Source organism: Abramis brama (assembly GCF_963993115.1).
Source record: "Abramis brama genome assembly, chromosome: 9".
NCBI lineage: Eukaryota > Metazoa > Chordata > Actinopteri > Cypriniformes > Leuciscidae > Abramis > Abramis brama.
Genome location: NC_139971.1, coordinates 39,436,896 through 39,460,753, shown reverse-complemented (window position 1 = coordinate 39,460,753; position 23,858 = coordinate 39,436,896). Strand labels below are relative to the sequence as shown.

Below are 23,858 nucleotides of genomic sequence, written 5' to 3'. Positions count from 1 at the left end.
ATGGGCGGGCTGAAGGCGTTGCTCATGCCCTCCTCCTCCTCCTCCTCCTCCTCCTCCTGTAGGGCCAGCACACAGAGACAGTGTGTGAACTTGAATACTGACGGGGCTCAGCAGCACCAGTCACACATCATTGCTGTTTTATGAGATTTAAAGTGTTCGCTTATAGTTTTGGTGTAGTTGTAGAGGAGCTTCTCTCACTATGTCCAGACGCAAACTCGGCAGCAGACCGCAACACCTGAGCGCGATGCAAGGTAAGCTGGATTCAAGACAACTTCATTCACATTTAAACGACAAAACCCCAACATATGCATGGAGAACCGAATATGGATAATGTGGGAGGAGAGAGCATAACCAATAACGAGAAATCAATGTAACGTTAGCCTCATAACTTTTCACGTGGTTTGTGTCTCACTCAGTGCGTGTCCAGAACTTGACATTGGAGTTGAAATGATAACATACCCTCATGTTTTTTTATTTATCATTACTTAAATGTGTTGCTGTTGAAGTGTCGAATCAATCCGTGTTAAATGTCTATTTGCTGTAGTTTTTTTAGGTTAAAGTTCCGAGTTGGAGTAATAACATTGCACTTCCTTATTGCATCTTCACGATATCTTTATGTTTTGGTGCCGTCACTCATACCTTAGTGGCTACTTTTTAATATTTACAATTAGTTTTCATATTTTTACACACCCTCATTCTCGGATGGTATTCTGAATTTTACCTGCTGACAAGTACGCTTGCTTCACTTCCAATATTTCTGCTGTTGTTGTTGTTGTTGTTGTTTATTGATATTGAATTAATTGATAAACAGTAGGCGTACTAAGACTTATGAGTGGATATGAAATATTGTTTTGATCATGACAGGATCATCGTTTTGTTTTGTTTTATCTTCTAACTGTGGGCAGCTGTGCGTGCCTCACCTGACCACAAGACTTGAGTCTAGTTTGATGTGTGTGTGTGTGTGTGTTAGCGGAGTCGGATTTGTGAGTCGAATCTGTTCAATGAATCGGTTCAAAACCAATTTATTGACTGACGGGGTTAAAAGGCAAAGTTACTTTAAAAGCCGAATGTCAGACATATTTTAGTAAACGTAGCCTACTAAAATGTGTTTTTGTAATGTTGCTATGACATTTTATCAACACAGGTTTTACTTCATTGCATTTTACTAACATTTATTTAATTTGAGGTATAAGTTTATTTTAGTATTACAATGAAAGTGATCATTATATTTAGGATTTAAATGACTTTTCTTTGTGATCTGAACTGAGACATATGAAATTGTAATAAACATCCCTAATAATGAAAAAAAGAAGGAAAAAAAACGTGATAAACCGCAATACATATGGCTTTACTGATCAATTAAAATATTCCCCAACGAGATGTCAAGGGCCACGTGAAAACAACCGCTAAACGCGTGAAACGAACTGTTCGAAAGAACCGATTCACTTGGATAAATCGGACTTCCAGTCACTTATTTGTGAGAGAGAGCAGCCGCGCCTTTTGCGTGTCGGCACAAACAACCAGAGCTGTTGAAACAGGAAAGGTGACATTTTTGAGTAACCACAGGTGAAATCCTCCCCTTCCCAGGACTGTCTGTACCTGCATCGGCATGGACAGCCTAGCCCGGGCAGTTGGATCCAGTCCAGGCTCTCTCTCTCTCTGTGTGTGTGTGTGTGTGTTGTGTGTGTGTGTGTGGGTGTGCACTCTGGAGTCCATGACCACAGCAGCGGCACCCAGGTCAAAGGGCAAGTTCCTCTTAACTCGCCGTCTTTACAGTCAAATTAAATGTGCTCCGAGCAGGATCTGTGTCTGCAGCAAATTCAGTGCGTATAAAAATGAAATCCTCCATAAAAGATGTAGCCTACTAAAATATGGAGATTTGATTCACCCCAGGCGGCCCTGATGCTGACTTGCTTCCGTATAATGAAATTAAGCAGCATTGCAGCCTTAAATGTTGCCTTTATCGCTGCAGAGTAGTATTTGTAGTGTAATGTTTCTATATTCGTAATTCATATTTCAAATGTAAATTTCATCAGTTTTTATTTTTTGAGTAAATTAGTTTATTTCATCCTATGTTTATGCAGCTTCTGTGTCACTTTCACAGTGTATGAAGGGGCAATGCATGAAACTTTCAGTTTAGGCACAGATATTCATAAATTCAAATCATTCAAAACAATTAGGACATTTAAGTAGCTTTTCTAATCATGCCTTAGGAAAAAAAAAAACATTAGTGATGTATATCTTGAGACAAAACAATGGCACTGACGTATTTTAAGATGTCTTGGTGCTTTCAGTTAAAACAGCTCAAACATGCATTTTAGTCTGAGACTACTTTAAGACTTGTCTGTGAAACTGGTGGTAATTTGATTTAAATTTATTTATTTAACCTCTTTACAGCAATAATCAGTGTTTAAATGCACTTTTTGTAGTACACTGTAAAAAATATATGATCAATAAGTTATGACAAAGGTTTTTACATTTCTTTAACTCAGAGAAATGGAAAAAACAGCAATTTTCAGCAAGTTATACAAGATTCAACTCATTTTTTTAAACCAGTTCAATGTAATTTAATTTGAAATGACTTAATTTGAAAGTTGATTGTACTTAATTTAAGTCAGCAACTTTTTTTTTTAATACAATCTACATGCAACATGCAGCTTCTGTGCCACCGCAGTGTAAAAATGACATTAGATGCACTAAGGGACAAAATATGAAAGTGACTTTCTCTTTAGACATTTTGAAAAGTTTGTAAACTAGTTTGTTTTGGTAGCAAACTCCTGTTTGGCTCATCTTGATTTACAGACTGCATCGCTCATTCGCCCCGGCGGTTATGAGTGGTGTGAAAGACACCTTGTGTGTGTCAGCAGACTTGTGAGCATGGCAGGACGACTACAGTGCAAAGAGCCTGATATATCTGCGTGCACTAATGGGCGAATTGCTCAAGCAGGTCGGAGCTGCATCGCTCTACTTCCTGTCACAGCAGCCCTCAGTGGCAGAGACACAGGAAGTGGTCAGTATCTGCTGACCAGACACAGCCGTGCTGATGCTGACAGTTTAGCAGTACACCGACAAATGCAGAGAACTGAAAGTAGCACATTAGAAGAGAAACAAAGCTGTTGCAAAGCCGCTCAGTTGGGTCATTTCAAGACTTCCGAGGGCTCCTCGCACTGTGCTTAACCCCTGCTTATCGACGTTTTAAACCCCGCTTGCGATTAGAAGTGGGATTGGCACCACCTTTTTACCCTGTGGTTATGAAACTGCTCAACTTTTGTGGTGTTGACCCTGTGTTGTGGTGCGTGCGTGAAACGAAGCAGTGTGAGAATGTTACAGCAACAGACTCCCAATCATGTACCTCACATTCACATGCTTTGGACAGTAACAGAAACACCGTAGTTTCAGCATTTGAAGGGGAAAAAGGTCAAATGGTGACCGAAAGCACACCAACTGGAATAAATAAGTGATCTTTTGACTTACCTTATGGTCCGAAAAGTCCATTCAGTGATGGTACAATCTGAAATATATGATATCAGGATGTGAAATGCTACAGCCTTTATATAAACGGGTCGTGTGCCTCTTTTTTTTTGGTTTACACCATGCAACATGAAAGGGTTCCTTTAACCCAGGGTTTAGAATGACCCAGGGTTAACTCTTATAGCACTAAAGCAGGGCTGGACATTAACTTTTTTTGCTCACCAGCCACTTTGGCTGTAAAGTTACTACATATACTAGATTTGTATGTACATTTCTGAAATGCATAACTTGGACACAGTCACCTCTGATAACAGATCACTCTAAGACATGCATTTTTTTGTGAAGCTGCTTTGAAACAATATGCATTGTGAAAAGTACTATACAAATTATTGAATTGAACAAATACAAATTGAATTGAATTAGCCACTCAGCATTTTCACAGGCCACAATTTTGACATCGATACCATAGGGAAAAACTGCCATATAGATTTCTTTAATATTATCTCATAAGTTGTCAGCAGGTTTATTAGGCTGCTGTCACTTTAAGACCTGACACACGGATCCATTATACTGTTAAACATGCTTTTTTTTTTTTCTACATGTGACATATATTTTATATTATATATGATATTTTATATTTTATATGATATTTTGTGTGTATTAGACTGTTTAAATGCAATAAGTAGCAAAAAATAACTCCATTTAGTACTGAGGCGGCTTTATGTGCATGCACTAAAATTATGCTCAATATGTGCAACCCCACACTGAAATTCAAGCCTTGCAACACCAACAATATTCATCCGGAGAGACTGAAATGAGTGAGTGAGAGGAGGCGGGTTTGTGTGTCACTCGCTGTTGGAGAGATGAGAGACCCAGAAAGCGCAGCTGGAATCGTGTATTCTGCGGAAAATTAGCATTCAGATGTTTAAGTATCGATATGTATTGAAAAATCGAAAAAAATTTGACAACGCTACATTGCACTTAGTTTATCATTTCAGATGCTTTTTGATCTGGTGTTAATGTCAAGCCCTGCACTAAATCGTGTTTTTACAGCAATGTCGTGTTGTTCTGCACACAGACGCTCCGGATCCCCCAGTCGTCCCTGTCGTCTCCTCGCCGTCGCCCGAGCGGATGCCTCCGCCTGAGGATGGAGGTCGTGACCTGCTGACGTGTGGCCAGTGCGGTCAGGCGTTCCCGCTGGCACACATCCTCACCTTCATCCAGCACAAACAGGGCGGGTGTAGCACAGCCAGAGCCCAGCCTCAGGGCCACACCCCTCCCTCTCCGGCCAATCGCACGCAGGTGGAGGCGGGGTTTGTGGAGCTGCGGCGCGTGACGGGCAGGAGATGGAAGGAAGAGCCAGGTGTGAGGGTGGAGGCCAACCGAGCCGGTGAGTTCTAGCTGCTAATTAGTGTCTTTTTTGTGTAAAACTGTCCCCTCATTTAACAGCCTCGTCCCCAGTCCGGCTCATTAGGCCGCCGTTGCTGTGGCGCTGAGGCCTTGGTGAGTTGGAGAGTTAGAGACGCCGGGTCTAATTGTGTGGAAGGGATAGGTAGTCCTGCGACACACGCGAGCAAACGTACACTTATACACACACCCTAGGGGATGCTGGAAGACACCTGAGCACACCTGAGCATCTCCTTAGCTCTGTCTCTCAGGTGAAGTGGCCAGGTAAACACCGCACAGTCAGGCCAGCAAACTGCACAACTCCCAGAGCGCAAAGCCCTCATTATTCCTGCGCTGTCAGTCATACAGCTGCTGCTGACCTGGGCTGTTATTCCCACAGTCCCATCCGCTCACTGCACGCTTCAAAATAAAGTACACTCTTAAATATAAAGGTCCCAAAAGGTTTTTTTTGTTGTTGCAGCGATTCCATAGAAAAAAAAAACATTTCGGGTTTCCCTTTTTTTTTTTTTTTTCTTAGTGTGAAGAACATTTTAATAATCTGAAATAGAACTGCATGGTTTATCAAAATAAAACCAAAATCGCGATATGACCGTGAAAGGCTGCAAGGTAATTAAATTAACATATGCTCTGCGTGTTTCAGAGTGATTCTTTCCCACGAGCATCTGAACATCACAGTAAATGCAGTTTCCATCAAAATAAAAGATTCGAAGAATTTAAGACACCCGAGCCGTAAATATTAGTATTGTCATTTTGTAGTTGTAGTGTAAAATTAAATTATTATAATATATATTTTTTAATTTGAGTCAAGTATTACTGTTGTAATATTTCTTATTTACTTTTTATTTAGTAATGTAATTTTTTTTTTTTTTTTGCAATAATTATTATTTTATAGCCACATATTTTTGACCAAATTGTGAAGCACTACAAATGAAACACAGAAATTTTTATCTCAATCAATTTTTATCAGAAAAATCCAAATTAGATTTTTTTTTAACCCAATCATGCGCCTCTTCTCTGAACACCTTTTGTGCAGTGAAAGGTTTCCGTGGATGTTGAAGGTTCTTCGTGGAAGAAAAGATGCCAATAAACCTTTAAGATTGTAAAAAAAAAAAAAATTGGGTGAAACATTGAACTCTTTCGACTGTTAAACAGGATGTTGGTGTATGTGTCATAGTGTGTGTGAGTGTTTTTCAGTGCAGTAGTGGGCCGTAGAGGGACTCGTCGGCCTGTGCAGGTGTTGGTGTTTCTCAGTTTGATGCTATTGAACCGTGACCTGAACCGCTTCCTCATACGGGCAGGATTCTTTCCCCTTACAACACGAGCAAAGCAAACATTATTAGTTTATCGTTACAGACGGTTTATAGAGGCAAGCAAATGATCACGATTGATTGTGATCAACAAAACGCATGCTTTCGGGTCACTCCCTCTTACACATGTTTGCGCTTCCTTCCCTTTCGTGCTCTGCATCCGTCCGTCCACGTTTCTTGATTCTCTGGGGTTCATTCCCTCTCACGTTTTTTTATGTGTGTGAAGGTGTATGTTGCTGATAAAGGTGTCGGGGTGAGAGGTGCAAAATATGCCAATGTGTTACTTCCTTTTGGGTTATTATTGAGACTATCAGAGACCGTAGAATGAGATGAGAGATGGGGTCTGATAAAGACTGATCCAAGCATAAAACTTCTGCTTGAAAGACAGTTGAAAATGAGTGTGTGTTATATAAGAGTGAGTGATAATTTGTTTAAACTGACATGTCAGGGTTGCCAGGTCTGCGTGACAAAAACAGTCCACTGGAAGAATATACACTGCCATTCAAAAGATAGTGGTAGGTGAGATTTTTATCATTATTATCAGTGTTCAAAATTGTTGTTGAACAGCATTTTTTTTTTTTTTTTTTAAACAATGTAAAAGTCTTTACTGTCACTTTTGAACAACTTAATGAATCCTTGCTGAAGATTACTGCAAATTGCTGAGCGGTGGTATATATGCCACTCCATAACCAAACAATTTGAACTATTTTCCATTTATTTGTAGGTATAACATTTAATGTATAACATATAATGTAGGTTATCTCATTAAAAAGTGTGAAGTTGAAGCCTGACAAAGCCATTGTCATATTTATATGTATTTTACTTGTGCTACATGTAGTTAGATCTTTAAAGATTCAGAATATATCAGTACCATATCAGTTATCTCTTGATATTAGACTTTTAAATATAAAAATATATGTCCATATTGGATATTTGATTGTAAATATTTTGTTTTCCATAACACACACATGTAGTTAATCTTTAAAACCACAAATTATTTTAATAACACTATCAAATGTAATCTTTAGCAAATCATTAAATACATTTTTCATACTGTATTATAATGTTGTGATTCCTATATTCGCTATATATTCAGCATTTAAAGTTTTACCTCACATTCACATGCTTTGGACAGTAACAGAAACACCCTGTATTGTGTATATACAGTATTCGCTATATATTCAGCAGTTAAAGCATTTTAGTTTTTAGTGTTTTAATATTCATTTATTCAAACAAAATAATATAGAATTTTAATATCAGCTTATCAGTCATTGGTCAGAACATTTTCAAATGTTCACGTTAAATTATGTAAAAAGTGACATCGCCATCTACTGGCCTGGCAGCAGAATGCAGCGTTTTTAATCGCACATACCCATGAAAACAAAGTACTTGTATCCGTTATAAATGTATTATTTACAATTTTTTTACTAAACGAATCTAATTTGTTCCATTTAAATGCAACATCAAATCTATCGGTGACGGAGTTTAAAAGTAGCTCAACTCTTGGCACCTCTTGAACCCCAGAAGGATACATTTTTGTTCTGCTTGGATGAGGGCGTTTTGTATGCACGTCGTATTTGCGCTTTCATTTTGACTCATCCAATGAAAAATCAGTTAACCCACAAACCATCAGACCAGAGTGTGTGTGTGTGTGTGTGTGTGTGTGTGTGCTTATATGTGGGTGTAAAAGAGTGACATAGAGAGATTTTGGGAGAGGAATGGATTATTGAATTAGTTTAGACAATGTATCAATAGTCTTATTTTTATTTCCTCCAGCCCTCTCTTTGCTCTTCATTTCAACTGTCCTTTTATTCTCTCTCTCTCTCTTTTTCTCTCTCTGTTCCCTAGAGAGAGAAGATTCTGCCTGCTGCTCGTTAGCGCTCTCAGCCAATCTGCATTTTTAATTAGCGGTTATTGCTTCTGCTTAATATGCAATTGCTACCCTGGGCCAAATGGGAATCCTTACAAAAAGAGTGAGGGGAAAGAATGAAAGAAGGGGAGAGGGAAGAGAGAGAGAGAGACAGGCTGGGTATTGTGTTTCACTCCAAGACCCCGAGACAAAAGCCCCTCCACCCGTCCTCGCACCCTCCACCCGAGGGAGAGATTTGGAGGCAGAAGGGGTGTGTGTGTGTGTGTGTGTGTGTGTGTGTGTGAAGGTGCAATCACAGGGGTGATGATTTTTCTCTTGTTTTTCATGACCTGTGCAGCTATTTCTTTTTTGTTCTTAAATTAAACACGTTTCCTCCGTCTGTTTTAACCTCAGAGATCTGCCCCTTGCTTTTTGACTCTCGTTCTTCTCCAGGCACAGAGAACGAGAGAAGAGAATAGGAGAGGCTCTTTTTAATCTTCTTCTTTTGCCCCCTCCCAATAAAATGCAGAAGGATTTTGACTTGAGGAGATGTAAAAGAGGCTTATAGCGCTCTGCTTTGAACCCTTTGTAAGAGAATGGGGAAAAATGAAATGAATTTTCCTCTCAGTTTTGGGATCCTCTTTGCAGACGGGCCCCATTTATCAAGGAGGCTGAGTCAGGACTCATTTGCATAAAACCTTCGTTTGCTCCGTTCCGCTAATTAGCAATTTGCAGCTTAATTGGCGAGCGGCTCTCTGAAATAGAGACAAAGCTAACCACGTTTAAAAATACCAGCAGAGCCGCTGAAGGAGACCATCCGTGGACGATCTCTCCTGTGAACACACATTTAATCAGGAGAGCCTTTCTGACATTACCAGCTCATTACTGCTCTGACACCTGCAGGGGTTTGTGACACACAGTTTTTCTAACCAAAAGAAAATTTGCCTGAAAAATGAGGAAAACGTGTTTTCTTGAGGGGATACAGTAAAACAGTGTTCAATACTTGGATTATTTTAGCAAGGTGCAGATATGATGGGTGATTAGCACCAAAACATGAACTGATCACATTTCACTCCAAGATCAGAAGGAAATATTTGGTTACACTTTATTTTAAGGTGTCATTGTTACAGTGTAATTATACATTTAAGTACTGAGTGATATTAAGCAACTACATGTTCTTACTATAGGGTTATGGTAGGATTACGGTTTGGTTGAAGGTTAGTTGCATGTAATTATACACAACTTACTGTTATTACTATGGTTAGTACATGTAACATATGTAACAAGGACACTGTAAAATAAAGTGTTACCAAATATTTCTTTATACATTGTGACAATATTTTAATGAAAGGAATGTTTTCCTCCAAAGTTTTCATTACTGTTACGTCCCCATATATTTTTATTTTTTTTATTTTTTTTGACAGAAAAACAAATGCATCCATGATGTATAAATGCAATTTAAATAATATATGATATAATATATTATTCCACTTTACCATTATATTACTGTAATGACAACTTGGAAGGAATGGCATGAAAATATCACAATGCAAAAAACTTAATGATCCCAAAAAATAGGCTTCATTTTAGTCGAACAAAATTTCTGCATTTGGATTTTGGGGTTCAATATGATGATCATGTCCTTGCCCTGCACAGGAATACATGAATAACTTACTACTTTTGCCAAAACGTACAGTATACAGCGGGTATACAACAAGATTTCTCTTGCTTTTGTTATTGTTAAAGGACTGGTGAAAATTGATGATGTTTTTACACAAAATCTGATATAAACCAAACTACATAATCTCTTAGATCAAGGCATGCAGTGTATTTAGGTCATGTGATAGCATTGTTGCTGATTGAAACATTTATTGTTGCATTCAGCATACTGTTACATCTGATGTAATATTATTTTTTAATAATGTGTAATATGACATAAGAAGAACAGTATGTTAGCATTCTTTTCTAAACATAGGACTGTACCTGCCCCGTTTTCACAAGTGTTTGTGGTTTTACCTGTTTTGTTCTGTTTTCTGTAAATGACCAAGTTCGCCTGCAGCCTTTCCTTTCTGCTGTTTCATTTTCAGTGCGTCATGATAGACATCTTTCCAGTTCACTCAGCATAATTAGTCAGATATGTGCAGCACAAGAAAGGCTCTGTTTGTTTGCACCTTTAGTATTGGCATTCACGCAACCTAGAAATGAAAATTCAGTTAATGGACCTCATCAGTTGGCCGTCACATGGCTAGCTAGAGATATATATGCATGTTATGGACCATTTATTGATTCCAGTACTAAATCAAGGAGTTAATTGTTATTATTTTGAAAATAGACATGACCAGGTTGTATATACGAGATGCCGAATTGGACGTTGAAGAATTCATATTTATTAAAAGGGAAGAGAAACCGGTTTGTGATTTGTGTAACAACATCATCAACAACATTTATTTATAAAGCACATTTAAACACAATATAGATTGATCCAAAGTGCTGTACATAGTACAAAGCAGGTCTACACTGTATAAAAAAAGAATTATGAGTGTAAACATTATTTCAATAGAATATCCTTTTTTTTTTTATTATATTAGACAACATTTTTATTCAGAAAATATATGAATGGACATTTTTTCCAAATGTTTCTCCTTGAATAATTGTACATTTTTTGACAAATGTTAAATTAAAAGGTTCTATGTAAATGTTATTATTACTGTTGTTACTATTAGTATATATGTCTGATTTTGTATATTGATTGTAAATTATTGTAAACAATATTGAATTGATTGTAATCATAATTATTTTTAAATTGAAATGCTGTTGATTGCCATGAATATAGCCATTGATCCTGATATGTCGTTAAATCATTAAATAAATAAATACATAAATAAATATGGACCATTTATTAGTCAAACAAGTTTGGTTTTCTTTCCTGAATGTACTGCTATTTTTTTTTTTTTAAAGACACTTGTTTTGGTGTTTTTGAGTGATTTTAGGTGTTTGTTTGACTGATAAATTAATTCTCTCTCTCTCTCTCTCTCTCTCTCTCTCTCTCTCTCTCTCTCTCTCTCTCTCTCTCTCTCTCTCTCTCTTCCTTTCCAAAACAGAAGAGCCCTCCATTTTCACCTGCCAGGTGTGTCAGTGTGTGTTCTCCAGCGCATGGACTCTCCTCCAGCACGCTCAGAACGCACATTCTCTCAGCATCTACCAGGTGGAGGACGACACCATCGCACACACGTCTAAACCGCCGGCCACGATGGATCCGCGACACCTGGGCGCCGCTCTGGCCTCTGCGTTCCAGCCGTCCTCCGTGAGATCCGCTCGCTCTCACAAACCTCACATCTCCACCCCTTCGCCGCGTGATCTCCAGAGCCTGAACTTCTCCATGTGTTTACAGCGCCTGGCGGAGGTGAGCTGTAACAGCGGCGGAGTGGTGCCGTCTCCATCCCCATCTCCTCCGGCCGCTTCACCTTTTCCCCTGTCCTCTCCTCCACTTCACACAGGCTTCTCCTGCCAGCTGTGCGGCCAGGGCTTTCAGTCTCTGCGTAGCCTGTCCGCGCACCGGCGCACTCACGCCTGCGACAGACCGTATCACTGCGGTGTGTGTCAGCTCACGTTCTCTCAGAGCGGCGAACTTGCACGACACATGAGAAGCCACCGTCGTTCTGCAGCCGGACCGGAAACATCCGATCCCAGCCCTGCCGGTGCGGATGAGGACAGAAAGCTTTCTGGACTGGGAGATAACGATATTTCCGGTGGTCATAACGCCAGCTTGGAGGCTGGGAAGCATCCAGGAGGAACCAGCCTGATCTTGATATCTTCTCAGTCCAGGGGTGCAGATCGCAATCTGCTGCGGTACTACCAGCCTCTGAGAGAAGCTGAAGAAGAGGGTCAAGGTGAACCTCAACAGGCTTCTCCCTATGGCAGCCCCTCGGAGGGCTCTCTGGAGAGCGGAGATACAGGTGGAAGCGGAGAGAGCGGGATCGCCAGCGGGAACTGCACACCGAAGCGCCCGGAACGGGAGGATCGTCCTCAAGGCGAGTGGGAGCAAGAGGTGGAGGCCGTGGAGATAGTCACGGACTGGCAGCGGGAGAACGAAAGGAGGCAGGTCACCGGCGGAGGGGGCAAGAAGAAAAAAGAAGAGGCGTGCGAATTCTGCGGAAAGTGTTTCCGTAACAGCAGCAACCTCACGGTTCACCGGCGCAGCCACACGGGGGAAAGGCCGTACCGCTGCGGACTCTGTAGCTACGCCTGCGCTCAGAGCAGCAAACTCACACGCCACATGAAAACACACGGTGCCCGCGGGACACGCGCTCCCTTCCAGTGCCAGCTTTGCTCTGTCCCGTTCACCGTCTATGCCACGCTGGAGAAACACCTCAAGAAGGTCCACGGACTCACTCACGCCAGCGCAGGAGCCTACAGCCAGGGCTCGCTTGCCGATTACAACGGCCTCAACATCAAAATGGAGGATGATAAATCAGGAGCTCCAATCACAGTGCTCACAGAATCTAATGTGGACCTATCAGAGCAGCTGAAAGAGGAGGACGCTGAAATGAGGGTGAGTGTTGATGTGACCCCTTCTTCTGAAGAAACAGGTTGTACTGCGGCTCTGGGTGAAACCGCAGTATAAAAACAGCAATGCGACACTCTGATAATGACCAAAACCACCATCTTTTGCCCACAACTCATTATGCCCATCTTATCAAAAAACCAAGAAGACCTTACCCGCCTTCACCTCAAGTCACTCTAGGGGAGGGAAGCTGGTACTGACCGAGACTTGATAGATTCTCATATCAGTACAAGTGCCTACTGTTAAATCCTGACTTGTAATAGACTCCTTAGTCCCAGCCACCGTCGTACGAGGCACTTCGAACCCAGAACGTGAACGTTTGAACGTATACGGAGATGGTTACAAACCATTTGAGCCTTTTGTTGAGCCCAAAAGACAATCAGACAGGAAGGCCTGCAGGTGTGATCTGTCAATGTGATTTTCAATTCTGCAATGCAATCCTGGACACTGTTGTAGCACTCGATCACAGAGCCTTAAAGGTTCATGGTTCATAGAAATCTGTGCGTGATAACAAAAAAAAAGAGAATGGATGTCCAATCCTGCTTCAGGAGGGCGTCTGTCCTGCAGAGCTTGATTAAACACACCTGAAACAGCTCATCAAAGTCTTCAGGACCTTTGCTTAAAACTTTCAGGCTGAATCTCTTCAGGAATCGTCCGTCCAGGAGCAGGATTGGACACCCCTGGTCTACATCAGTGTAGTAAGAGTAAGACTTGCACAGAATTTGAGCTTGTGTTTTCCCAATTATCTGACAGGGTTGTTTCCTTACTTTGATACTGTATATTCAACAGGACTGATTGGGTCTGTGGCAATACATGTTCACTGTCACATATCACTGTTAAAGAGCATTTGTTTGCCATTTAGTTCATTTAGAATGTCAGAATTGTGTAAATGTATATTTTGCAACTTATTCCACAAAAATGTATAACATTTTTTTTCTACTGCACAAGTTAATTTTCGTTGTATTTTGTGAGCCTGTTTAGTCTGTTTGCAGACATTTGTTTTACTGCCCGAGCACATAGAAATACTATGAAAAGTTTTGTTCATTTTTTTTGTCAATTGTGTTTTGTGGAATGAAAAGCCTTGGTTTCTGATGAAATACTGGATAGGGAACAGCGCTGTTGAATGGTGAACCCACTGAGAGAGCACTTGTGTTTGTTTGTGTATATGTGAGAAAGAGTTAGAGACCAGATATATGATAAATCTATACAGGGAAAGTCTGCTTTGTTACGTTTTTTTATTTTTTTTATGAATATCAATGTCAGGGATCTGTTATGTTACACTTTATGTTCGCGTGGTAACAAATATGGTGGAATATGTCATTAAATGGAATTTAAAAAAGCGATTTTTTTTGTATTAAGCAAATGTGAAAATAGTTGGACATCCAGTTGTGTCCGTTTCTTCAGGGAGCAGCGAAAACAAAGCTCTTTTTGTCCTCTGGATAATTTCTGTTGATTGAAATGTCATGTCTTATATGTGATTTCTCCCAGAAATCCCTGTGTGGCTACACCACTTTGTCTATTTTGTATTTCTATGGCTATTTGTACGATAATTAAAAGACTGAGGTAAAGTCAGAGGGTGTGTGTGTGTGTGTGTTTGAGTATGTGAGAACCAGAAAGTGTGACGGCAAGTCAAACCTGTCGCTACATGTCTCAGATCACATCACAAATACAGCAGTATTTGCACAGATGAGCTGCTCTCCTCTAACGGCTATCGTTGTCGAGTCATAGTCCGCTAATAGTACAGTCATATCTGACTAAACCACTGGGTCATTCAGGTTGGCCTTCAAGGAACAGGGTTTAATGGAAAACATTAGATTGTCAGGTTGATTACTCATCTAAGAAAGTGTGATTGTACATCTGGAGAGAGAAAGACAAAGCCAGGAAGGAGTTCTGGGATTGAAATGGGCGGGAGTCGGAGGGGGAGTAGAGTCATCTTAACAGCTCTTTTCTTTTGTAACAAAACCTTCACGCCGGTATCTCTGGCCCCTCTAATGAGTGGGACGCTCTATGATCCCTATAGCTTATTAACAAGCAACCTTTTTAATGAGCTTTCAGCCTGGGCTGGGGGAGGTTGGATTGAAGGGACCATATGTAGCTCTCACCCCATCTCCAATTATCGCCGTTTCGGGGAACGAGAGAAAGATAGCGAGGCGTAAGGGAGGGCTCTAAAGTGTCATTTATGACTGATAGTTCAGAAGAAATTTTTGATTCTCTGAATCACAGGTGATCGCCCTGGGACCTACATCGCTTCTCCTCTATCAAAACCTTATACACCCACCTCAGCCGCGCACCATTTGGTGGCGCACGGTCCCAATTGCATAATGTAACACGAGCTTCTGCGAGCTAAGATGGCCTCTGGCTGATGAAAACATTCCCAGGTGCCCTTTGTCTCTTTTGGCAGCCTCTCTGCACCTTTTCTCTGCACACAGAACTGGCCTGTGTTTATCTTCACTGACCAATCACGACGTCCCGTTCCTATCAGGGTGTGGTGACGGGTAACTGACCGTTCAAACCTGCAGACGCACATGGACTTTGAGGTGTGTTTTGAGTTTAAGTACAGACCACAATAACTAGCACTGTTTCCGGGTGAAAAGAGAGAAAGTTTGTGGTTTGGGGTTTCAAGAAACCTGCATGTCTTCTCAGGGTGGGAGTTGTCTGAATTGATTTATTCGTAACCATGTTTATTCATTTACCTTATGTCTTCACAATGCTCTCAAGACGTCCTTAATGGGGGATTAAGCCAAGAACCCCTTTGGATAGAGAGACAGAGAAGGGACGCCCCGGTGGTGTAAAGCAGATCTTTCTGTCTTTTAACATATAGCACCATATTCATATTTACATATTGTGTTAAATTGTTTAAATTTCATATGCATTAAAATAATATTGATTTTCTAATGTGTTTTTCATAATTTTTTATGTTTTATTATTTATAAATATTTTTAGATTTGGGTTATGAGGATTACATTGCATTTGCATAAACATAATACTTTTTATTCATATTGATTTATCACCTGTAATGATTTGGGTAATTTATTTAATTATTTTATTTTTTCATATATTTGCATTATAATTTATAAATGTTTTACACGTGTTGTGATGTTTAAACCATATTCATTAAAATAACATTTTTGTATCTTCTGATTTATTATGGGTTAAATGGGTTAGTATACGGGCACATGTAGGCTATTTTATTTTATTTTATTGAAATTTTCATAGATTTTAGTATTTATAAGTTATGTATATTTTTTTATTTATAATTATAATTTCTAATTATATTATTATATTTAACTGTGTTATAATGATTACACTGCAGTTTAAATATTTATAATTAAATTTTTCATCTTTTAAAATGATTATTTATTAACAATTTAATGTAAAAATACAGTGTAGGAGAAACAACATTTAGCTGAATTTTTAAACCTCAATAAAGAATTTTTAGCACTTACTGTAATGTTTTTCCACGAATATTTGTTTCAGATCAAACAATATTTCGCAGGGCCTCTGCAGTAACACAGCACACTCTCTAGAGGTCATGGACTTCCGCTGTAACTGCTGCTGAAATCGCTTTCTCTCATTGCAAGATCAAAACATGCAATACCAGTTCTCATGAAACCTGATGTGAATAGTAAGACGGTTGGTGATTGTCAGACTGGTAGATTTACAGATAGTAGATCATATCACATACACATATGTATGCTATTAAATCACTGCATTATTAGGGTTGTGCTAAATGGCATTTAAAGGGATAGTTCACTCAAAAATGAAAATTCTGTCCTCATTTACTCACCCTTATGTTGTTCCAAACCTGTATGGGTTTCTTCTCCTGAACACCTTCTTCTTGCCTTCCATGGGAAAAAATACTATGGCAGTCAATGGGGTCCATCCACCTACTGACATTTGTCAAAATATCTTCTTTTGTGTTCAGCAGAAGAAAGAAAGTCATACATGTTTGTATGCAACTTGAGGGAGAATATATGATTTTAATTTTTGAGTGAGCTAGCTATTCCTTTAATGTGGATTAGCCTATACTGACGGAGGTCTACTTTCGGCCAAGCTTAATAAATACAGTAGATATAAAAAATATGATATAGAGACCTATATTATTTTATATTTCAAAAACCTGTTAATTACATTTTATAAAGAAGTTCCACTGAATTCCTCGTCTTTCTTCCCACAGGACAATTTCTGGTGTGACAGAATCAAGGGCGTAGGTTTGATTTTGAAATTGGTGGGGATGGGGACATCCCCAGAAGCTGAGCTGCATCTGTCATTAAAGAGATCGTTTACCAAAAATTTAAATTCTGTCATAATTTACTCACCCTCAAGTTGTTTAGAACCTGTATGAATTTCTTTCTTCTTTTGAACACAAAAGAAGATATTTTGAAGAATGTCGGTTCAGCAGAAGAAAGAAATGCATACAGGTTTGAAACAACTTGAGGGTGAGTAAATGATGACATAATTTTCATTTTTAAGTGAACTATACCTTTAACGGAAATGAACTGTTGGCATATTTGTTTGACATCAATAATGTCCAGTTTGTCCTGTTGGACATGGCACACAGCAATACTGTTAAAAAAAAGTTTTTTCCACAAAAAAAATAAATAAATTCCCCACAAGGACAAGTATTTCAGATATTGCCATCTTTGTGGGGACATTTTGTCACTATAACTGTTGATTTCTCCCTAGCTTACCGCATCTAGGTTTCCTTCGGAGGAGCATTGCCGCTTCACACAAGAGCCTCTCACAAGTTAGAAAGAAAAAACAAAGCCAATCAGTTTAGCGATGTGTGTTAAGCAGGCGGGACTCAGATATATATTAACCGTTTGTGTGAATTGGTAAATTTTTCTCAGAACGCTTTTGTAAGAGATTTTAATCTAAATAAGATGTTTTCTGATTAAATAAAATAAGCCTAATACCTAAAAACCACAAGACACAACCGGAAAACAGTGGTTATATATAAATATATTTTAAGTTTTGATCGAAATTATTGCTAGGGACATATCAGTGTCACTGGATATTGGTAGGGACACGTCCCTAGCGTCCCTACTAAATTCTACGCCCCTGGACAGAATCAATGAGATGGAGGGAATGAGCAAAGGAAGGTTGTGTGAATGGGATAAACCACAGAAAGGCTCTCAAGTGTTTTTTGAGAGGGTTGTTTCCCAACCCTGCATCCAATATCCTCCTCCTCCTCTTTGTGGTAACGTCCCTCCTTTCCTCCGCAAGGACCACAGAGAGAAACCTGAACCCTAAAATTACCCCCTGCCTCAGTGATGTTGTAGTGGCCTTGCGTGTGAGAGGAAGACAACAGTCCAGCTGTCCGCTAATACTGTGCTGGATGGAGGGAGCGGCCACAAATAAGGGTTAAAACATGACCATCTCACCACAAAGAACAAGCTGATAATCCTGTTACCGATGCTGGTCACATTCCCAGCGGCTGTGGTGGAAGAGGTTTGGAATTTCATATTTTCATTTCAATGTGATCATTCCAAACCAAATCCAATCATCAATTATTTTTCTTCCAAAAAAATAAATTCACGTAGAACGGAATAAATATATTTCCAAACTTTTTCGCTCGCAAAACTTTTACGTTCACAAAAGCATAAACATATTTTTTTTCCCTCAGATCTCAATTTTATCCCAATTTTGTCGACTGAAGCGACATGAGCTCGTGGCGCGAGCACGGCGGGTTACGCAATACTCGTTCCCTCTTCTAGAGAGAACCGAGGTTACGATAGTAACCGATTACGTTCTCTTACGAGAGGTTCTCTCGTATTGCGTAAGTTAGCTTACGCTACGGGAACCCCTTGTCAACGCCGTGCGCGCCTAGCATCCACAACATGAGTCCCAGGGGAAGCCCGGGGAACACTGATAAGTGGGAACAGGTGGCCGACAGAGTGGGCCAACACATGTTCATAAGCACACGTTAGGGGGTGTAGAGCGGCTCGGCTGGTCTATACAGATACTGACACAACCCTTTCCGGTGCAGCTCAACCAGGAGAGCTAAATCGAGTAAGTAGCCAGCGCACAGCCTGGGCAGGGCATACACACGACCTAGACTGATAGAAGTTTAGCCTGCAGGGCGGGACCTTCCAGGTTATAGAACCTAACAAATGTAGAGGGGGAGGCCCAGCCTGCCACTGTACAAATGTCATGAATGGAAATCCCACTGGACCAAGCCCACGATGAGGCCATGCCTCTGGTGGAATGAGCCTGGATGCCCAAGGGGCACTGAGGAAGCGGGTGATGAATTCGTTCCTTCCTAATGCGCGGCCGCGTGCCGAGTCGGCGAATGCTGCAATAGCCGCAACATAAACTTTGAGCGTGGAGGGGGACCTGCCCACGTCCAGCAGCTCCTGAAGGAAGCACAAAACCCACGAAACCCCACACGTCTGTGGGTTTAGATTTTTCCCCGTGTACCACTTGTTAAACACAGACCATTTTGACGTGTAAAGCCGCCTCGTAGAGCTGGCAGAGGAGATCGGCCTGGAGTATCTGGAGAACCGCCATTGTGTGCAGGGCGGAAGCAGCCTGTCCAGCGGCAGCGAAGGCGCGGCTGACGAGTGCTGACGTAGTCCTGCAGGCTTTAGACGGGAGGGCAGACTTTGAGCGCCATCTCGCGGATGGAGGGCAAAGGTGCGCTGCGACCGTTTGTTCCACCGGGGGAATCTGAACATACCCCTTTCCCGTGGCTCCGTCCACGTGAGAGAGAGTCGAAGAGACTGAGGAGCGGAGTCTCGCGGAGAAAGGAGCGTTTCAGGACTTGGAAAGCTCAGCGTGGAGCTCGGGCAGGATGGGTGCTGGCCTAGAGGCAGGCGCTTGGCGGCGGCTAGGAAGAAAACACCCGTCGAGCCTGTTAGGCGCGGGCGCCTTTGGTGGTGACCATTCGAGGCCTAAGTGCTCGACAGCCTGAGTGAGGAGGCGGAGAAGCTCGTTGTCCACACTGGCGTGAGCCCGGCCAGATTCCTGGGTCGAAGAGGAGGCGGAGCGGTGAGATCACTCCTCGCTATCCGAAGCCAGGAGAGAGAAGCTGTCGATGATGGCGTCCTCATCCGCTTCATCCCCTGAGGCGACGGCAGTGCGGGCAGGAGCCGGCAGCTGCGCGTCGGGAAGCGGGGGCGGAGAGGGAGAGAGCGAGGCTTGCGGGAGAGGCTCCGGCGAAAACCTAGCTGGCCCATCAGACTCCGGTGGTCTCTATGAGCGGCGTTTCTTCTTACGCGGCCCAGAGACAGGTGGAGTGGCAGCATCAGCGTCGAACAAGGCGAGTCGAGCCCGCAGGGTCGACATCGGCAGTTCTTCGCAAAACTCACAGCCGCCCGAAGACATGGCGACGGCTGCATGGTCACGTCCCAGGCAGAGAGCGCAGATCACGTGGCGGTCCCTGTCGCTGAGATGGGCTCGGCACGAGCCGCAGGAAATACGAGGCATTTTGAAACAAACGCCCCGGCTCTTTTAGAGAAAGTGTGTCGCGGCGGCGAACACACAGCAGAAGCACAAGTAAAGGATACTGTCGCCGGATAGCGAAGCAGGCACGGATGGCTGAAGGCGGCGAAGACGGCCGGCTTCCTCAGACGCTTTCCTCAGCTTGCAGGCGCTTGATTCAACGGCGGCGGCTTCTCTCAGAGTGCAGCGATGCGGAGAGCTTCGCTGAAGAGACGAAAAATCTGAGAATCAGCCTCCGAGCCTTCCTTTTATGCGCTAAGCCACCCCCATTTTGGCGGGCTGTGACGCGTGAGGGCGCGCGCGTCCTCATTGGGGCGTGACGTCACGCCAAGCTCACTGGTAGGCTTATGCAGTTGCCGCGGAGCAGCCAATGAGCGCGCTAGATAGCCCCCTCTAGGTCTGCTAGCTGCTGCACTGCGTTGACAATGAATTAAAAATTAAGGATCATTCTTTGGCTTCATATCTCGAGAAAAGATAACTTTACCCGTAGCGTAAGCTAACTTACGCAATACGAGAGAACCTCTCGTAAGAGAACTCTACCTTCGCTCACCCAACATTTTAGTTCCCTTAGAAACGTTTGCGTTCGCTTGCCAACTTTAGAGTTTTGCGAGGGAACGCAACGTCTCTCCGGGGAAAGCAAAGCATTGAAATATATGTTTTTCTCCCATCTTCTATTTGTTTCCATCAGCTTGTCCCTTTACGGGCTCCGTAATGCAGCTGCTTTGATCAGTTTGAAGAAAATGGATTTTAAAGTAACAGTTCAACTAAAAATGAAATACTGTCATTATTTACCAGTATGGTTTTCTGTTTTCAGGGGGAAATATTTTTTGTTGGAAAACATAACGTAGAGATCAAACCTGCATTAAACCTGGTGAAATGAACTTTAAATCTGAACTTGAATTGTAATCTTTGGGTGAACTATCCCTTTAAACCAATAATGACTGACTGATATAATATATGATTCAAAATGAATGTTTAGCCTAGCTAGTTTTTGCATCATTGCTCCAGTCTTCAGTGTCACATGATCCTTCAGAAACCGTAGTATGCTGATTTTCTGCTCAAGAAACATTTTTATTATCAATGTTGAAAACAGTTGAGCTGCTTAAAATTTTGGTGGAAAGTTCAAAAGAACAGCATTTATTTGACAGAAATCTTTAGTAACATAGTAATGTATTTAATGTCACGTTTGATCAATTTATGGCAAGTATAAGTGTTATTATTATTTTTTACTTTTGAAAGGTAAATTAGCTATATAGAGAAACTGACTATATAAACTGTGGTAAGACTTCTAGCCTTGGAACAAATGTGACACAAATTAGGTGAAAGAAAATCTGCTTTCACAGATACACACACACACACACACACACACACACATACACATACACAGACAAGCGTTCTATGCCACTCCTTCATAACCTCTCAAACGATCTGCATGTGATACTGAGAAACCGGGGGGGGAAATCACACAGCACCTGGTGACCTTTACTCTCACACACTGAGCAAGAAACAGGTCAAAACAGCCGCCTGACGCAGGACAGACAGACTGCTTAAACTAGCCTTTACTCCAGAGCAGAGCTCACAGGTCTCATTGTCATGTCCACAATACTGTGACCTGCCCTGAGGGATCAACCCATACTTATGACTTAACTGACTTGTCCTTCGCCCCCAAGAAAATTACACCTTTTTCGGTGTCTTCAAGGAGCGTCTACTAGGAAAGGAGATTAAATGTAAAGTGTTTCTATTCATTTGAGTGCATTGCATGACTGAATAGCATTTGGACATCAGTTCTTTCTACATATGCATGTGTTTAAATAGAGAGACATAAATATAAAGAGTAAATACTGATAGCAAGCGACGTATTGAGGCAGGATAGTTAAATAGCGAGATATAGAGTAATTGTCTTTCTGTTCTTGACCTCCTGACCTTTTTTCATGCATCCTTCCATCGGGCACCACTGCGGTGCCTGGGAACGACTGGTGTTAATTGATGCCTGTGAGCAGACAGACTCTGGGTTTGGGTCGTGGGAGCAGTAGGGGTCGTGGACGTGCCGGGAGTGTAATAATGTTCTGGGCGGGTCAGCAACCTTTGTCGTTACCACATAATCCTCTCGAACTGAAAGACCATATGTAGCTCACAGAACATATAAGCATCAATAACACCAGTTACTCGTGAGGGCTTGTTCACATCCGTCTCATTATGAGCGGTGTTTGTTTAGCCCCTGTAAGCTTGTCTGAATGTCTTTAGCAAGGCGCGGGCAGCCAGTGAAAAAAAAGGCAAAGTACTGTTTCGAGGTCAGGTGATTTGATTGGTACAAATGGATTTATTTCCACTATGTTCACCTTCAAATTAACCTATTTAGTATAACTGCTTACTTTTGTGACCAAACCTTAGTTTGAGGTTCCACTTCATATGAAGTGTCTTGATGTGCTAGAATTGACATCATTTGATAATGCACTTATTTTGTACATGCATGTTTTTAGATTGTACATATATATATTTTTTTTAAACTGCATGTAATTACACTGTTGATCCTTCCCATACCCCTTAACTCCTCCTTAACCCCCCCCCCCCCCCCATCTACCCATACCACCAAACCTGTGCTAACCGCATCCCACCTCAATAGCCGCAAAAGTGTTTTTTTCTCAGAATTGTGGAATATAAACTTGTAATTGCATGAAAAAAGTCAGAATTGTGAGACATAAACTCGTAATTGTTAGAAAAAAAAGTAAAAATTGCGGGATATAAACTCTTAATTGCGATGAAAGAAGTAATAATTGCGAGATATAAACTTGTAGTTGCAGGAAAAAGTCAGAATTGCAAGATATAAACTTGTAATTGTTAGAAAAAAAGTCAGAATTGTGAGATAAAAATTCGTATTTGCGAGAAAAATTTACAAATTGCGAGATACAAATTAGTAATTGCGAGAAAAAAGTAATAATTGCAAGATATAAACTTGTACTTGCGAGAAAGAAGTCACGATTGTGAGATATAAACTTGTAATTGTGAGAAAAAAGTTAGAATTGTGAGATTTAAACTCGTCAAAAAGTCAGAATTGTGGGATATAAACTTGCAAAAGTCACAATTGCAAGATATAGCCTATAAACTCATAATTGTAAGGGGGGAAAAGTCAGAATTGTGAGATGAATTTTTGTTTTGTTTTTGGCCGAAAGTACTTGTGTTGTTGTGTGACTGAGGTCAGTTTCTAAAATATGATGTCCCACAATCCTGTGTGGTTTGACTGTTGGTGGAATGAATAAAAATGGCATCAGACCGAGCAGCTACATAAAATGAATAGGCTTTCATTTTATTAAATGTATGACTTCATTTATATCTAGAAATAAGCATTGTAATCATCCAGTATTTTCTTAGTTATCTCTAAGGCTCGCTTGAGTGACAGGCATTTGCCTTCGGTTTCAGACATGCCACTGTCTGGTCAAAACTCGTTATAGGGAAGTAGGCCTATCATAAAACGTCATGATAGACACAAAAATTGTAGATTGTAAAACTATTTAAACATCAAATGAAACAAAAGGGTAAAAATAAATGAATACACATTTATTATTAGATCACTTCCTTTAAAAATAAACACTTCCTTTAACACTTCCTTTCTAATTGGGTCTTATGCAATAATGACTCTGCAGTTGTGATTTTTTAAACAGAAAAGGTACGGAGGTATCTTTATTAGGCTATTAAAACATAGCTGGGAATAATTTGGGTTTAACGTGTTTATTCTAGATACTGTAGGAATAATTGAGGTAGTGACATCGCAGTGCCATCTAGTGGTGAATGTGTTATTTCACACATAACAGATGTTAAT

General features: G+C 41.1%; 1 protein-coding gene across 2 annotated transcripts; it reads left to right on the top strand.

Moving 5' to 3' along the window:
• Window positions 1-63: 63 nt before the first annotated feature.
• Window positions 64-14,170, top strand: znf296 (zinc finger protein 296). 2 transcript variants are annotated; one of them, XM_084124901.1, is made up of 3 exons: window positions 64-251; window positions 4,550-4,861; window positions 11,139-14,170. In XM_084124901.1, exons 1-3 carry the CDS (start codon window positions 200-202, stop codon window positions 12,656-12,658), a joined length of 1,884 nt encoding a protein of 627 aa, XP_083981027.1. In that variant the 5' UTR covers window positions 64-199; the 3' UTR covers window positions 12,659-14,170. The 2 variants fall into 2 exon arrangements, with proteins under 2 accessions (XP_083981027.1, XP_083981026.1); XM_084124900.1 differs by having other exon boundaries at window positions 11,136-14,170.
• Window positions 14,171-23,858: the final 9,688 nt, after the last annotated feature.